The sequence below is a fragment of the Lutzomyia longipalpis genome, chromosome 1, assembly GCF_024334085.1.
Source record: "Lutzomyia longipalpis isolate SR_M1_2022 chromosome 1, ASM2433408v1".
NCBI lineage: Eukaryota > Metazoa > Arthropoda > Insecta > Diptera > Psychodidae > Lutzomyia > Lutzomyia longipalpis.
Genome location: NC_074707.1, coordinates 5,088,931 through 5,106,023, shown reverse-complemented (window position 1 = coordinate 5,106,023; position 17,093 = coordinate 5,088,931). Strand labels below are relative to the sequence as shown.

The 17,093-nt window shown below is 38.1% G+C and overlaps 6 protein-coding genes across 7 annotated transcripts in view; 3 read left to right on the top strand and 3 right to left on the bottom strand.

Annotated features, from left to right (window-relative positions):
* LOC129786719 (glutamate-rich protein 2) overlaps positions 1-17,093 on the top strand; it is an 871,459-nt gene that overhangs the window by 611,387 nt on the left and 242,979 nt on the right. The gene's annotated exons all lie outside the window — the stretch shown is intronic.
* The window catches only part of LOC129786663 (nuclear cap-binding protein subunit 1-like), a 303,879-nt gene that overhangs the window by 43,807 nt on the left and 242,979 nt on the right, over positions 1-17,093 (top strand). The gene's annotated exons all lie outside the window — the stretch shown is intronic.
* LOC129786711 (uncharacterized) lies at positions 36-1,841 on the bottom strand. Its single transcript, XM_055821896.1, has 2 exons — positions 591-1,841; positions 36-527 (listed from the first exon to the last, which is right to left on the bottom strand). The coding sequence occupies exon 1, from the start codon at positions 1,777-1,779 to the stop codon at positions 1,000-1,002; it is 780 nt and encodes a 259-aa protein (XP_055677871.1). The 5' UTR covers positions 1,780-1,841; the 3' UTR covers positions 36-527; positions 591-999.
* LOC129786696 (G kinase-anchoring protein 1-like) lies at positions 7,814-9,187 on the bottom strand. The gene is made up of 3 exons (XM_055821876.1): positions 8,838-9,187; positions 8,049-8,774; positions 7,814-7,981 (listed from the first exon to the last, which is right to left on the bottom strand). The coding sequence occupies exons 1-3, from the start codon at positions 9,048-9,050 to the stop codon at positions 7,940-7,942; spliced, it is 981 nt and encodes a 326-aa protein (XP_055677851.1). The 5' UTR covers positions 9,051-9,187; the 3' UTR covers positions 7,814-7,939.
* LOC129786654 (nuclear cap-binding protein subunit 1) overlaps positions 9,232-17,093 on the top strand; it is a 34,906-nt gene continuing 27,044 nt past the window's right edge. The window contains exons 1-2 of the mRNA XM_055821800.1: positions 9,232-9,391; positions 9,473-10,927. Coding sequence (XP_055677775.1) covers positions 9,352-9,391; positions 9,473-10,927 — 1,495 coding nt within the window. The 5' untranslated portion in view covers positions 9,232-9,351. The remainder of the gene's footprint in view (positions 9,392-9,472; positions 10,928-17,093) is intronic.
* Positions 12,529-17,093, bottom strand: part of LOC129786648 (mucin-2-like) — a 247,544-nt gene continuing 242,979 nt past the window's right edge. The window contains exon 2 of one of the 2 annotated variants that reach the window (XM_055821791.1): positions 12,529-16,595. In XM_055821791.1, coding sequence (XP_055677766.1) covers positions 13,014-16,052 — 3,039 coding nt within the window. In that variant the 5' untranslated portion in view covers positions 16,053-16,595 and the 3' untranslated portion in view covers positions 12,529-13,013. The remainder of the gene's footprint in view (positions 16,596-17,093) is intronic. The other variant, XM_055821788.1, reaches the window with a different exon arrangement.

The window sequence follows — 17,093 nt, the reverse complement described above, 5'->3', positions numbered from 1 at the left end:
TAAATCTTTTACAGACCAGATTGTTTGTTTCCTTATTTATTTATTTATTTATTAAAAATATTTTCTTACAAAACTAGAATTAATAAAGAAAAATTAAACCTTTAACGGTTATTCATATCCTTCAGCATTTCCTTAACATCCTTGATCGTTTCAGCAATCTCCAGGAGAGTTTCAGCCTGAATTTGCTGGGATTGTGCTTGAATTTCAAAAGCAATGGTCTGACGCTCCATCAGCTCCAACTTCTTCTTGTAGTATTCATGCTCAACATTATCATCATGATCGAGCAAAACGAAATTATCCGGAAGTTTCTCATTCTTTGTCAATTTGGGAGCTCCTCTGGACGATGATGCACTGACTACTGCCGGTGAGCTGGATGTTGGTGCCTTTTGATCTACGGATCCATCTAATCTGCCAACATCGAGATATTCTATTTTAGATTCAGCCTCAACATCTCTTTCCATATCAGCCAGAATTTCCTTTGTTGTTTTCCCGGTTTTTCGATGCATTGTTTGCAAATCATGCCAGGACTATGAAAAATTTAATTAATTTACAACTTCCTTGATCGGAGATTACAATCAGGAGTAGCTCACCTTCCTCCAGTAGAGCCAGGTTTTCTTTGGTCCTTGTGTTGCATTGAGGATTTTTGTGAGTTTCATCCAGAGATCCCGTGCTTGTTCCATTGTGAATGAGTAATCATATTTTCCCTTTTGGAGCTTTGGGTGATCCTCCATAAATTGCAGCAACTTCTGCTTCTGAATATTCGTCATTTTATAGTGCCTGGAAGCACCTTCACCGGCAATTCCTTCTGAATTCATTGCTCAAACTTCTCACGACTAATTCGAATGGTTTCTGTCATCTACTGTGGAAATCGTCGGATGAATTCACAAAAGTAAATCACATTACAACACATGCTGTCTCAGCCGACGATTCATGAGTTCCAGGACAGAAAAAAATCCTCCAGGAATTCCCAGGATAATTAATTTATTTTCTAAACGTGCCCTATGGAATACGATTTGCAATTTTGTTGAGGGTTTCCTGGATTTTCTTCATTGTCTCATTGAGCTCCAGGAAGGCATCAGCTTGAATCTGAATGGATTGTGCTTGAGTCTCAAATGCCATACTGAGACGTTCCAGCAATTCCAGCTTCTTCCTGTAGTACTCATGCTCAACATGATCATCCGGAAGATTATTTGCATCCACAAATGCAATACTATCTGCATCCTCAATCTTCACTGCACTATCGGGGATTTGCTTCCGATGCGCAGCAAGACGAGGTTTTGGTGATGAAGAAGTTGTTGAAGAGGATTGAACTCGTGCAGTTGATTGGACAGAAGGAGAAGTTGAGCTCCGAACTGGTGGGATTTTCTTGATGAACGTCTCCCCAATCATGTGGCAGACAACATCATTGTTTTCAGATTGTGGGGATTTCTTTGCCACCCTCCCAAACTGCCCTCCAGCAGCATCTCCTTCATCACTGGGGATTGGGATTATTTTCCTCTTTACCAAGATTTGCTTCCCAGTCCGTCGTTGCCAGCATCGTAAATCCGCATAGGACTTCCTCCAGTACAGCCAGGATTTTTTGGGTCCTTCCATGGCATTCAGGATATTAGCCATCTTCTGCCACAGACGACGAGCATCCTCTGTGGTAAAGTTTCGGTCACAACGACCCTCCTTGAGCCGTGGATGCTCATCCAGGAATTTAATCATTTGCTCCTTTTGACTCTCCTTCATATTCCTGTGCATCCTCTTCCTTATTGGTTCCTTCTTTAATTGATTCATTTTTCTAGGAAGTTGAATTGAGATTATTTAATGGATTTTTCCTTCACTGACAATCCGTCCACAGCATTCAATCCACAGAAGCGAACTGAACCCGACCAGGGAATACGAAGCGAATGTGGATGGTAAAACATATGGGGGATACCATTGAGGAATTCTAATGCTAACTTTATGTAGCTGATGTAGCACATTATGCTACATCTGAATTATTGAAAAAATAATAAAATAGTTAAATTCATAATCGTGAATTAATTATTCTGTTTGTTCTCAAATAAATTTAATTATAGGAGAGGGCGGGGCTAATAAAGTCACTTAAGGGTTTAGAAAAAGCCTAAAATATCATATTTCCTAGCTAGATAGAACAAAATGATCTGAGAAAGAGTTGTAGGGCAGTAAATTTCCTAAAGAAATGAGTTATACATTTCGCTTTATCTGTTTGGGAAATATGATATTTTGAGCTTTTTCTAAACCCTTAAGTGACTTTTTTAACCCCGCTCTCCCCTATAGCTTATTTCTTTAGGAAATTTACTGCTCTACAACTCTTTCTCAGATCATTTTGTTCTATCTAGCTAGGAAACATGATATTTTAAACTTTTTCCAAACCCTTAAGTGACTCTATTAGCCACGCTCTCCTCTATTCAAAGATAATTCTTTCAATATAAACATGAAATTATTCGTTAAAAAGTCGTTGATATTTAAGGAAAATTTTTTCTCATGGAAAAACCTCTTTAGGACGAGAAAAGGTGAAGAAATAAATATAATGACGAAGAGCGTTCGTTTTCCCGCCAAAAGTTGTCAATCACGTGGTCGATTGATATGAATTTCCTCGGAATTTATGAATACGAAGCGAATCATAAAATGATGAATTAAATTCGCTTCGAAATGAATTTATTCGAAACATGAATACGAATCATTTTCATGTGAATTTTGTCGTTCACTTAATTCAAATGAATATAATTTAACTTGTTTTAGTAGAGAATTAAACAACCATAATTTAGACTACTGAATATTCATCTACAACAATCTAAGCAAATTCAAAGATTTTTCTAAATAAACAAAGAATAAAATTCTACAAAATATTTTAAAATAAAAAAAGATCAAAATACTTTTCTCTTTCGCAAATTATTTCTTGTAAGTTAATCATAATACTTCAACAAGTAACAAGATTTATTTTATTCATTCATGTAGGTCATTTAGAACTTTTTTTAAACAGAGAATTTATTTATTTATTGAGCCACCCAATCACTCTCATCAGGACATTTATTGATTCATCAAATCCTTTGGCCAATCACACAAAATACTTCCACCAAATCCCTATTTTGCAAATAATTTTCAATTGACTGATCACGGGAGAGATGAATCCCTGCTCAACACAATACTTCCAACCACCTCCCACCCCTTGCAGGGGGTTTGTTGTACTTGGGATTAGGGGCTGTATAGGCATTGGTACAATAAAATTTTCACCGCAACAAACGCACCAGAGAAAAAAATTCAGCATAGAGGCGGATTGTAGAGTTGAGGAATTGTTATGATGAATAAAGTGCCATCGCATATGGAGGTGGGCGTCCACCCTTGTTTGCGGAGATTTTGTATTTTTTTTTTTTTGCAAAACCGTGAAGCGCATAAATTCTATATAGAATGCTGGGAGAAAAATAGAGCGAGATTGTGGGGATTTTTTTCTGTGTGTGTTTGGTGGCACCACAAAAGGTTCCTCTGCCTGTGTCTCGTACGCATTTGAGCATCATCAAATAGCTGGATAACTAACCATGGATGGATATTTTTTTGCCGTAGGTGGGTGGGTGGAGTACCACTCACAGAATGCTTCACAAATCCACGCGGGGAATCCATGTGCGCGGGGGGATTATTTACAGGAAGAGCCTTGCGGGGAATTTTTGCCCAGGACACAATCGTGATTATGGTGATGCACTCATGGCGAGGGAAATCACGATGCTGCGAGATTATCGGCCATTCCTCCGATTTTTCCACTCTTCCACCAACCAATGCTTTTTACACCCCTCCACCCCTCCCTAGCAACTATTTTAATTTGTGCTATATGCATGATTTTTTCTCTCTCTATGTATTTGGAAAATGCATTTGAGAGATTTTTCCTCGTCGGGGGATTTACGTTGAGGGTGCTAAAAAAAAGAGCTGGCAATGTAAAATGTGAAATCTCGTTCAATCTGATAAGCCGCCAGCTTCCGGGAGTTTATTTTACTTTTTTGTGTGTTTGGAAACCAAAGTTTTTCGCGGAAAATGATGGGAAATTATTGCAATGTCAATCAAATGGAGAAGAGTTTGGTTTTTTTATTTTTAAATATTTTTTATCTTTTTTGATTTTCAATTTATTATTCAATTTATTCTGATAAGGCTTATCCATCGTGATCATTGCACTGTAGGTAATTATTTTTTAATGGAGGTTTATCTGGCTGAACAAAATTATTCCGATCTTTGAAAAAATTAGGTTTATTCGCTAATATTCGAATGATTCGTTAAGGAAATTCAAATATAATGATAAATTTAAGCATAAAAGTACTTAAATCAAACCAAAAAGTAGGTAGTAAATTCAAGTCGAAGAGTTCTAATTTCAAGCCAAAAAGTAGTAAATTCAACCCTAAAACAAAGACTAAATTAAAGCCGATAAATACTTGGTTTTCATTCCCGAAAAGCACATATTGAGCTACAAAACTTAAAAAAAATCATTAAAGTCTAAATTTAAAGTAATAAATTTAACTAAAAAAAAAAGACTAAATTCAAACCAAAAAGTTCTAAATACGTTTTTGGATTTTTTTTGGTTTTGAATTGTTCGGTTTTTAGCAAAAGATGTTCATGTGAAGTCAAATATTCAGATCTTCGGAAATATTCGCCTAAAAACCCAAGATAATCGCTAGATAAACGCCCATTGTTATTTTTTAGAAAGCCTATAAATGAGAATTTTTACGTAAAATCTTTGTTCTTTGAAAATTTCTTCTAATTTTTAGCAAAGTTTTATGGATTCAGAACCATGTTTTGTTTATTAAAAATTTAGAAGATATTTTTTGGTGTATTGAACTCTTGACCTTTTTCCACCCACTTTTACCTTGATCCTTGGATTATGTCAATTTAAACACAAAATATGGACCATTTCAAATTATTTTTAATTTACAAAATTAATCCATTTTAACACCATCCACTGCCCATTTATCACAAATCATTTTGTGAAAAAAAAATCAATGATTCAGTGAATCAAAAGAGGAAATTCCTCCCACACTTATCTAATTTTTGTCGTCCAACTTCCCTGAACAATTGTTGGAACAATTTAATTCCAAACGATTGGTTGAATTCGTGGAATAAAAACTATTGGAAAACTCTCCTCGGTGAAAGACATCAATTTCCTAATCCGATTTCCCTGAAAATCTGTGTAAACATTTATCCCGAAACGAGAATCCTTTTTTAACAACCACCCCCGCAATTTCTGTGTCGTCTCTATATCATCGTTTAAAGTGATTTTTTGCATGATTATTGGCAGAATGAGTGGGTTGATTCCCGTTTTCTCCAAGGGATGGGGATATGTTGTGCAATGCAATCCATGCGGAAGAGTTCTCTCCCCTCTCCACCCTTTCCCAGAAAATAATTCCCAGTGTGGCATTCTTTGAAATCTCTCCCTCTCTGAGGGGACAACACTGCAGTGGAAAACATATTGGATTGTATGTCGATTCCCATGGGGATGATGAAGCTCTGGGTGAGTTGAGGGTGTGTCTCACAGATCTCCGTGGGTGTCCCTCTTTTCAACCCACAAAGAAATATCATCACGCGAGAATTTTGAGAATATTAAAATATGAGCCACAATATTTTTCCTCTGAGCTCTTCATCCGGCAAACAAACAAAATTCAGGGGTGGTGGGAAAGGAAGGTTCTTCTGTGCGTTGTGGGTGGTGGGTGGAAGATGAGAAAGACACCAACCACCGAAGAAGGAGCGCACTTATTTACTTCCCAATCCCTTAGCGAAATAATTTCCTTTATGGAAAATCCAAGCAAAAGAAGGGGGGTGGTTTTATAATGTCGCCTTTTTTCGAGTTTTCTTCCACCCACCCCCTTCGCTGTAAATGGATACCGTGTGCTGAGTGAATTATTATCTTTTGATGATTTATTATTGCCGTTGGGATTTTTCTCAAAAATTTTTCCCGTCAAGAGACAACGACGTTCACCCATAAATCATCACATGACTACCACAAGTTATAATTGAATTTTTCTGCGGATTTTTGATTGGCACATTTCCCCCGAACATCAGCTACCCCCTCAATTGAGGGGGATGGTGCTCCCTTTTTTCGGGGAAAAGAATGGATTTTTTCCACTCAATTTCCTCAATGTCTCTCATTTTTTCCCGCTTTCATTCATTGCTTGCAAATCTATTTATTTAAATCCCGTAAAATTCATGCAGTGATAGCGGATAAGGATAAAAGGATTTATTCTACTCGTTCTTTGAATTTGAATAATGAGTTCTAAAGGATACCTGAAGGCGTTCTAATAATGAATTCTTTTAAAATAATTTAGTTAAATTATTTGTAAAAAAAATATTTAAAAAGGTTCAAAACTTTCTTAAAAAAATTAAAAAAAAAAAAAAGAGTTTAGAAAAATTGAAAGGAAATTCGGAAAATTATAGGTACTATGGGGTTGAATTAATCACCTTTAATGAGGTGAAATGAATCATACAAAATTAAAATGGAACAAAAGGAACTACATAAAACAAAGTTTAAAGAAATGTGACAGTTAGATTTTTTTTTAATTTTAAACCAAATCGATGAATTTAAAAACTATCAAAAAAAAATTTTAGATATTGGATCAATTTTATCATACATTTAAGATTAAAAAATCATCAAAAGCAAATAAACTGTCAGAAATAAGTTATAAACCTTCTTCTAACAACTCATTTAATCCAACAAAAAAAAATACCTACTTTTAAATATTAATAAAATACATTTTAAAGACCTTAAAGGATATTAAAGAACTTTAATAATAAATAGATTATTTTAATAAAATAAAGTTGAACGAGATTTTAAAGAATGTTTTTTTTATGATTTTAAAGAAAACTTAAATTAACTTAGAATTTTGCTTTCGTTGCTTATTTTACTTAATTCAAGTTTTATTTTAAAGGAAATTGAAAATTTCAATCCGAGACGTGCCCAAATATTTCACTAAATTTTCCTTTTAAAAATTTCAGTCATTGGAAATTAATTGTTTAATTTTATTCTGTAAATTAGTTTTAAAAACTCTAATTTCCTCTATTTTTCAGTGTTTAAAAAATCCTTTAATTTGTTTAATTCAGTTTATTTTATAATTATTGTATTTAATTACAAAATAATGAGTTCGTTCTTGATGTCTTTTTCGCTTTAAAAAATCTTCCACTAGATTACGCTAGTTTGGAAAATTTTACGAGATTTTAAGCCCCAGATGGCGCCACAGTAAAGAATTTTAATTACAGCTAATCAAGCTAATCTAATACTTAAAAAAAATGAATTAAAAAATATTGATTTTGCAATTGAAAAATAATCAATTAAATTAAATTTTTCAATTTTTCAATAAAAGAAATTATTTTTTTTAGAAAACCTTCCTAAAGAAAACTCCTATTTAATTACTTGTCAGCCCCCTGTGGAAAAAACTCTGCTGAATGAAAATTTTTCACGTGAAAAACCAATCACGAATCATTTCAATTAATTTTTCCAAGGGACAGGAAAGCGAGATAAATCCTGCATCGCCGGCAAATGGTCAGTGAGGTGTAAAGGAGCATTTTTGATGACTCTGCCTGACTATTGTAAGCTCCCAAAAACGCACGGGAAATTAATAAATCACGGCCAGGGGGGTGAGAAGGTGTGATTTTTGCACGTTTTGGGGGATTTTTTCGACCACAAAAATTCTCTATTTAGCAAAAGGTCAAAGGGAAAGGGGTGAAAATTGTCACAGGCTGGCAGATAATTTGGGGAAAATGTCAAGAAAATTAGGCCTTTTTCTTGCGCCTCGGGAATGGTGGAGGGAGAGGATTTTAAATGCCAGGAAAAACAACGTTGAGAAAAAAAACTTCTTTAATGAATGAAAATTGAATTATTTCTCTTTATAAATGGTACAAAAGATTATCATTATTACAGTTTAAATTGGATGAAAAAATACTCCAAGAGAGCTGGTCAGGAGATTTAAGCAGCAGAGAAGCGCACAGATTTCTTCACTCCACCATTCTGGAGGGAAAATGTTTCAATTAAATTGATGAAAATAAAAAAAATTGAGAAAAAAATAAACTTTTACCTTGATCTTTGATCCATCGCTCTGATTCTTGGATCTCTCCTGCTCCAGGAGGACGTGGAGACTTCCAATCTCATGGTAAAGCTCCACCTGCTGCCGCTGGAGATCGTCAATCCTCTTCAGGAGGGATTCAGTCGTGGGATTGGCCAGTTGTACACTAATCAGCTTACTCTGCTCCTCGAGGAGCTTACTAGCCCCCTCGTACTTCATCTGCCACTCACTCAATTCCATCTTCAGCCCCACTACGGAGGCTTCCAGTGCGGCAATTTGGCGATCTTTGTCCTCCTCCTCGGCAGGACTTGGCGTGGGGGTATCATCAATCTTCAAAACAGTCTCCGGGCCATTCACTGGGCATCCCATCATGCGGTATTGCTCCCTCCGGATGATTTCCTTCACCCTGTCTTCAATTTCGCTGAATTTGAATGCTCGACCTCCATCCGGAGCCTCCGTGGAAGAGCTCTGTTCCCCAGATTGACTCATAAACTCCTGCAGGGAAAGCTTTTTGACTTTCTTTGTCTTCTTCCCCGCAGAATCCTCTTCCTGGGGCACAGCGGGCTTCTCCTTCTGTCGCATTTGCTCTTCCATCTGTGATTGCAAAATTGCCGCCTTGAGATCCTTTTCGAAGATCCCATCCACATACTCTGCATCCTTTGCCTGCCATGTACTCCACTGCTTCTCCGTGATGTGCTCTTCCCGCTTCTTCTGCTTCTTTTCCAGCTGTTTTTGCTTCTAAAAAGAAACAAATTTCTCAATATTTCTTCCGGGAAGCTAAAAAAAAAATGGGATTCTTACCCTTGCTGAGACTTCCTCCTTCACAGGTTCGGGTTTTTTGCCTTTACCCCCGTCCGGTGGGGGCTTTTTCTCCCTCTCCTTCTTCGGTTTGGGCTTCTGGGCTTTCTTATTGGTATTCCCCCCATCACTTTCCGGCTGTTTTTTTCCCTTCTTGCTCTGATTGTCTCCCACCAATTGCAGCACGGAGAACCTCGAAGATGCCGGAAAAGACATTTTATCGAGAATTTCCCTCCGCCAGATGGTTTTCTTGTAAATTAAATTGTTATTTTATCGTATTTGAGGTAGAAAATTGTGAAAAATCTTTTCTCGCTGAACAACAAAGGTTTTGTCCCTTTTGGAGGTTATGTCAAGGTGCACCGATGAAACCTCGGATGAAACATTAATGAAGCATTGAAAAGCTTCTGTTTGTGTTGTGGTGGAATAAAAATATTTTGCTCTCTAATTTTCGTGATTTCTGTGGAAAATACTGCGAAAAACTTCCTGAAAGTGAGTGAATTTTCGCGAGAGAAGAACAATGCTTCGCCGTCGAGGGTACGATGATGAAGATATGCCGGGTAAGTTGGGAAAAACGCGAAAATTTATTTGCTCAAAAAACTAACCTCACTTTTGTGTGAATTTTTCTTGTTGTTCTGAAGGGGCTCCTCCAGCTGAACGGGGACGCAAACGCCGCCGTGTTTCGGAGTCTCAGGAGGTGGAGGATCGTCTGGAGAGTTTAATTATTCGCGTTGGAGAGAAAAGTACGGCATCTCTCGAGTCCAATCTCGAGGGTTTGGTCTCCGTGCTTGAGGCAGATTTGGGAGCTTTCCGTGCGAGGATTTTGCGCATTCTGTCTGATTGTGCTATCCGGATGCCGGAAAAATGTACAATCTACACGACTCTCGTGGGATTGTTGAATGCAAAGAATTACAATTTTGGCGGGGAGCTGGTGGATTTCATTGTGAAGACATTCAAGTCCAGCTTGAAGATGTGTCGTTGGGATGCTGCACGGTATTCCCTGCGCTTCCTTGCGGATCTTGTGAATTGCCACGTAATTTCGGCCACATCGCTCCTCCAGCTTCTGGACAATATGGTGGATGTCAGCAATGAGGATACCGTGCCCCAGGTGAGGCGGGATTGGTATGTTTTTGCCGTACTGTCAACCCTCCCGTGGGTTGGGAGGGATCTGTATGAGAAAAAGGAGACTGCTTTGGAGAGTCTTCTCGTGAAGATTGAAGTTTTCCTCAATAAGCGCACGAAGAAACATCACAATTCCCTCCGGGTGTGGTCTGTGGATGCTCCACACCCGCAGGAGGAGTACTTGGATTGCCTCTGGGCACAAATAAGGAAGTTGCGTCAGGATAATTGGGCTGAGAAGCACATCCCTCGCCCCTATTTGGCATTCGATTCAATTCTCTGCGAAGCTTTGCAGCATAATTTGCCCGTAATTCATCCTCCATCGCACCAGGAGAGCAATGTCTACCCAATGCCGTGGGTAGTTTACCGGATGTTTGACTACACTGACTGCCCCGATGGGCCAATTCTTCCCGGAGCTCATTCCATTGAGCGCTTCCTCATTGAGGAGCATCTTCATCATATAATTGAGACGTATCACTGCGAGCGCAAAGACTGTGCCGCCCATTTGCTCAATTTCCCCTACAAGAGCAAGATTCCCCTCGAATATTGCATTGTCGAGGTTATCTTTGCTGAACTCTTCCACATGCCGACTCCACGATATCTCGAAATCTGTTACGGATCCATTCTCATTGAACTCTGCAAGCTACAACCGGCTACAATGCCCCAAGTCCTTGCCCAGGCCACGGAGATTCTCTTCATGCGCATTGACTCCATGAACACATCGTGCTTCGATAGATTCGTCAATTGGTTCTCCTACCATCTCAGCAATTTCCAATTCCGCTGGTCTTGGGACGATTGGGACAGCTGCCTACTCCTAGAACCCGAGCATCCACGTCCAAAATTCATCCAGGAGGTCCTCCACAAGTGCCTCCGTCTCTCCTACCATCAGATGATCAAGGAAATGATGCCCGAGACGTATTCACGGCTCATTCCCGTGGCCCCGGAGCCGATCTACAAATACTCCGCCGAGGGCGCCGGTAAGTTCCGCATTCATATTTTCTTCTTTTGTTTTTGTCTTTGTCCGTCCCAGCATTCAATGCAAATGGACCCAACAAGATGGAAAATGAGCCATTTGATTGCCATGGTGAAATATATTTTGCGCACTACTGATGCAATTGATACGCTTCTGACTAATTTTCTTCCGACTGTTTTTTTTAATTAATGTTTTATTGAATAATTTGGTATTTGCGGTATTTGAGAGTGGGAATGGGGGGATTTATTACGTACTCTGTTAAAGTTTTACCTAGAAAAATCATCTTTGTATTTAATTTTGGGAGTTTCTGCGAATAGGAATTTTTTATCTTGAAAGAGGAAATGAAAAAAAAAAGTATTTGAAAATCCCACAAGTACCATAAATACTTTCTTAAAAAATTATTAATTCTTTTTCATTTATTTAAAATTATAAATTAAAATGAAAAATTCGTTAAGCTTGCTATTTTTTTTAATTCTTCAAGTACCATAAATACCTCAAATCCTTTACAGAAAAAGGAGTTTAATTTCACTAATTTTTTCGAAGAAAAAAAGTAATTTTTACAATTGATCTCTAAAATCTTGAATTAAAGGAAATTCTTTAAATCCTGTAAGTATCACAAATCCCATAAATACTTTAAAATTAAATTGTTGGGGAAATCTGATTTTCTTTTAATCGTTTTAAATAATTCTTTAAAAAAATTAAAGAAAATGGCAGTAAATGTATTAGAAAATCCCAAAAGTCCTATCAATACTTTATTAGGGGAGAGCGGGGCTAATAAAGTCACTTAAGGGTTTGGAAAAAGTTTAAAATATCATATTTCCTAGCTAGATAGAACAAAATGGTCTGGGAAAGAGTTGTAGGGCAGTAAATTTCCTAAAGAATTGAGCTATACATTTCGTTTTATCTATTTGCAAAATATGATATTTTGAGCTTTTTCTAAACCCTTAAGTGTCTTTTTTAACCCCGGTCTCCCCTAATGTTTTTTACTCATCTAAAATTGGAAATTTAATTGATTTCTTTAAGAATTCATTAAGCTTACCATTTTTTTAGATCCTTCAAGTACCATAAATACCTCAAATCTTTTAAGAATAAATCCTGACAATAGGTATAACTTTCTTAAGAGATTGATTTTATCCATTTTTCTTATAGAAAAAAAAAACGTTTTTCAATTGATCTCTAAAACCCAAAATTAAAGGAAATTCTATAAATCCTATAAGTAGCACAAATCTCATAAATACTTTAAAATTAAATTGTTGGGAAAATCTGATTTTCATTTAATCGTTTTAAATAATACTTTAAAAAATATTAAAAAAAAAAAAGAAAATATTTGAATATTTTCATTTAAAAAGAAATTAATAAAATAAACGAGTTTTCACATTTTTCCTAAAATTGAAAAAGAAAACATAAAACGGTTAAGAAAAACGTGAAAAAGTATATTTTTTAAATAAATTTATGAGTATTAAAAAAATTTAGAAGATATTTTTACAAAAAGTCTTTAAAAATTTTTAAACTTTTAAAAATCTTTAGAAACTATTACTTACAAAAAACCTAAAAACTCCCAGAAAATCCTAAAAGAAATTTTCGTCAAAAAAATGCCAAAATATAATTTAAAAAATAACTATTTATTTTTTCTTTTTACAAATATTTTACAAATCATTTTATAAATTACTTCTGGTTTTATTTTTTTTTCATTGGTATTATTCATCAACAGAGCTCAAGAGTTTTTTTTCTTTTAGCTTCATTTTTTTTAATTCATTAAACTTTCTCTACAATATTTTCCGTTTTTTTTTTCTAGAATTTTTTCTTTGGAAAATATTTATATATTTTTTTCTCATAAGACTCTGTCTTCTATAAATTCACTTCCACCAACCGAGAACTTCCGTTTTTTACTTCTTTTTCTTCTTCTTTCGTATTTGTGCCTGTAAAACTTTAACACTTCACAAATAAACAGAAGAAAATAAACATTAAAAGCACATTGAGAGAGAGAGAAAGAGAAGAGCGTGAAGATGTTACGGAAGGTCAGGGTTCAGGGGTCAGATGGAGAGATAACTACAAAGAGAGAATAATTGCTAAAAGATTAAGAGGAGGCATTAATCGCTAGCTGTTGTGGTTTGTAGATCATTTTCCGTCGTGATGCGTTTCGCGTGATCGACAATTGATCGTGCCAACTGTGCCAGGGTGGTCTCACCATCCTCACCGGCTGTTGGTGTTGCCGACGGGGAGGCCTCCTCTTCGGCAGCAAAGAGAGCAACATTGGTGACATTTGTGGGAATTTGCTGCAATTCAGCGCGCACCATTTCAATTAGTTGTGTTGTTGTCTCGATCACGGGCTCCGGGTGGGGGATCTCGTTGGCCAGCTCCGGTGCTGAGGTGTCCGTGACGACGACATTGGCCAGTGAGTGTGGGATTCGTTCACCCAATTCAAATGTGATTGATGTACTGTAGCTCTGCCTTGTCTGCACCGTGGGATCTTCGTAGTCTCTCACTGTACTCGGTGTGATGGTGATTACATTCTCAGTTGGTTTCTTGCTCTCTTCCAATGACAGTGAGACATCATCAATTGCCGTTGGTCCGATTACAGATGGTGGCGGAAGGGAGGTTGTTGTCGTACTGCTGGTTGTTGTGGTGGAAGTTGTTCGAACAGGATGGACACGCCGATGGAGTGTCCTTGGGGTTGTATTTGTTGTTTCAGCACTGAGTGTTGATCTTGGGGTTGTGGATGACGGTCTAGGGCGTCTCTGTTTAGGCATCCACTTCAGCACGGGCTTTTCCGTTGTTCGTGGCAGGTAGAGTCTCTTTCGGTAGCTCCCACGGGGTTTTAGTGTCCCCCCAGGGGTTGTTGATGAAGCAGCAACAACAGCCTGAGCAACTGCAGCTGTAGTTTGAGGAATAGTCTGTGTAGGACGTGTAGTCGTCGAGGGGTGCCTATGAGGACGATCTTCAGGGCTACGTTTTGTTGGTGTTATGAGAACAGGTGTAGTTGATGTTGATCTATATGGTTCAGGAGATGTTTCTTCGTAGTGCTGCAGTCTGTAGTCTCGCCCATTCTCAGGAGCAGGAAGTTGGGCGTTAATTGAGTCCTGGTAGAAGAGATCTGGACGACTTGTTGATGAAATTGCGGCGGCTTCGTTGTAGGTTTTTTCAGGGAAAACTTCATTATCCGTATTGGAGTTGTCCGTTTCATCGGAGGATTGTTTCACCTCTTCAGCAACAATTGGTTGGAAGTACGTTCGAACGGTACTACTGCGGGAATTATGGGATGTCTCCTGACGTGAGGAGAGGGAGCTTGTGGAGTAGGAATTGAGGCTTGACGGGGAGGTGATTGAATGATAGGCTGAAGAGGAGATTGATGGTGAAGGTGTTGATGGGGAGGGAGATGTTGATGTTGATGGATACGGGGTGGATGATGAGGCATGACGCACAGGGAGAGATTGACGAATTGTAGTGATTTCAACGGGTCTCTTGTATGGCATGAGGGTTGTAAAGTAGTCATTGTGATAGAGTGGATCAGGATCTGAATACCTCGTTCGTTCGTATTTGCTGCTTGAACGGAATTTCTTGTATTCATGACCGCCTGCCGTATTGGGGGGGATTGTTGATGATCTCTTTGGGACGTAAGGTGTGAAGGAGTCAGGGCTTGATGGAGCAGATGGGGCTGATGGGGCTGATGGAGCAGAAGGGGATGAAGGGGCTTCCGTTTGGGTTGATGCTGATGGCGGAAGGGGTGTGGCTGATGCAGTTGGAGCATAGTGTTGCTGTTGTTGCTGCTTTGGAATTTGTATAGCTGGAGCCATAAAACGGAAGGTTGTTGGATAATCCGCAGCAACGTACTGGAAGCCAGGTGGTGTGACTAGTTGAACTTGAATAGGAATCGCATACGGGGTATTTGGGAAGCTAGCAATGGCAGCTGATGGGAAGGATATAGCATCGTGTGGAACAAATTGCCCCGTTCCAAAGGTTGTTGTTTCGGGATTTTGGAACTTTCCGCCGTCATTGCTGTATTTCGTTGTAAAGGGTAGATTCGTCTTGACGTATTCGGCGTACTCAGCGGATGAGGTGTGATCTACAACGGGTTTAGTGTACTTGACGTACTCAATCAGGTTGTTTTTGTCTGCAGTGAAGGTTGGCTTGTAAATGGGCCGTTTGACAAGACCATCAGCGTAGACGTAGTTATAGGGGAAGGCTGGAATGTTAGGTCTGATTGTTGTAGCAGCTCCGTTGTCGTACTGTTGGGGAAGGGGTGTTGGTTGGTAGTGTGGCTTAACTAGTTGATGGTGAATTGGACGCTTAGGGGCTTCTGTGCCGGTTGGAGGGAACTTCTCCTCAGGAAGCTTCACGAATTCTGGGATAAAGTGCTTTACGTAGACGTCACGGTTTTTCGATGGAGACGTAAAGAGGTAATTGGGTGAGAAGGTTGATGGGCGCTTAATGTAGACACTCTTCATGGGTTTCTCCACCATTATTTCGCCGGCATTGAGTTCGTACGACGGCCTCATGGTTTTATACGTGAACGGCCCAAAGGGGAAGCCGCCGTAGCTGCTAAATGACGGCTGATGCTGCTGAACTGTTGGGCGCCTGAAGAAGGGCATAAAGTCAAAGATTGTTCGTGAAATTGACGGGGTTACTACCCTATCGTAGCGTCTCTGGGGTTGTTCTGTCCCATACGCAATGCCATCCCCATGAAGGCTGCTAAAAAGATTTGGGTATTCATCATCACGCAGAATGTAGTTTCGTGTCTGATGTGGGGCATGATTGAATGCTCTCGCGTCGCGTTTTGCACCGTCTGCGCCGAGATTCTCCCCAATTGGAACAATACTAAATCTCAATTCGTAGCGATGCTTTCTCTCAGAATCACGATGCCTTATCCTGTGTACGGACCAGAGGGCAGTTACATTGTGTGGCATTTCACGCAGGCAATCAGTTTCAATGCAAAATGGCCCATCGATTGTCTGCACAAAGCGAAATTGGCCATTTGGGGACTTTTCCAAACGCCCCCGTGCCATGAGGATGATATCACCAAATCTTGGGAGATTTGTCATGTCATATCCTACAAGAGGTGCTCTACGTAGGGCATCGTTCATTGATGTGGTGTCATCAGCAGCAGTGGGTTCGGTGTCGGGCAACCTCATTGTATCGCTCTTTGGTGGCAATTTGTCTTTGTTTCCCCTTTGAATGGTATTGCTGGAACAAATAGACGCAAGGTTAATGCATTCAAGTACCTTCTTCTTTTGTTTTTTTTTTCTATTTTCATTTTTATATTATAACCCCGTAAATAAAAAAAAAGTCTTGACGCTTTTTTCTTAATCTTTTATCTCGTCATTTCACAATTATAATACACCGACAAGTGATATTTTCTTTCTTTCTTTTTCACCATTTTCACGCACATAGTTCATAGTAAAGGGTATACGTGCTGTTTGCACAATTCACGCAAAAGAGATTAAATAAAAGAAGAAATTAAGCAATCATCCTTTGCATTTGAACTTGAGCTTTAAACTTTAGAAAAAACTTTCTCATTATATTGCTATATTTCGCTGTGTTTACGGTGAATTTTAAAATCATTTTGTGTCTTGAAGGAAATAAAGAGATTTTTTTTAAAATTAATTTTGGAAAAATAGGAAGAAATAATTTTTTCTTATAGAAATCGCTACGAATGACTAACAAATAAAAAAAATCTAATTGAAAAGAGATTCATTGAAAAATAGGGAATATTGGGCCTAATTCAGCGACCAAGAAACCCTTGAAATTCGCTTGAAATCTTGAAATTTCAGTGCAAAATTCAAAGATTTCAAGGGTTTCTTGGTCGCTGAATTAGGCCCATTGGAAGGAAAATTGTAATATTCCAGGAATCATTGGAATTTGCTCACATTCTGTCGTTAAAGTTAATTTAAAGTTATGACAGATAAAATTTTTCTTATTAATTTCTCTGATTCTTAACTTCAATTTATTCAATTTATTTAGAATTTCTTGGAGAAATTAAGAAGAAATTTAGACTAATACTGATTGATTTAAAAAAAATCTTCTGTTTTTTTTTTGTTAAAAGTCCTTAATTTATTAAAGTCAGTGGCGAGTGTCTAAGCAGCCTAAAAGTTAACGTAGCAATGTTTTCTTTTATTTTTCAGTCAAAAATATATTTTTTTTCAATCTAAAAATTACATAGTTTACAAAAGTTT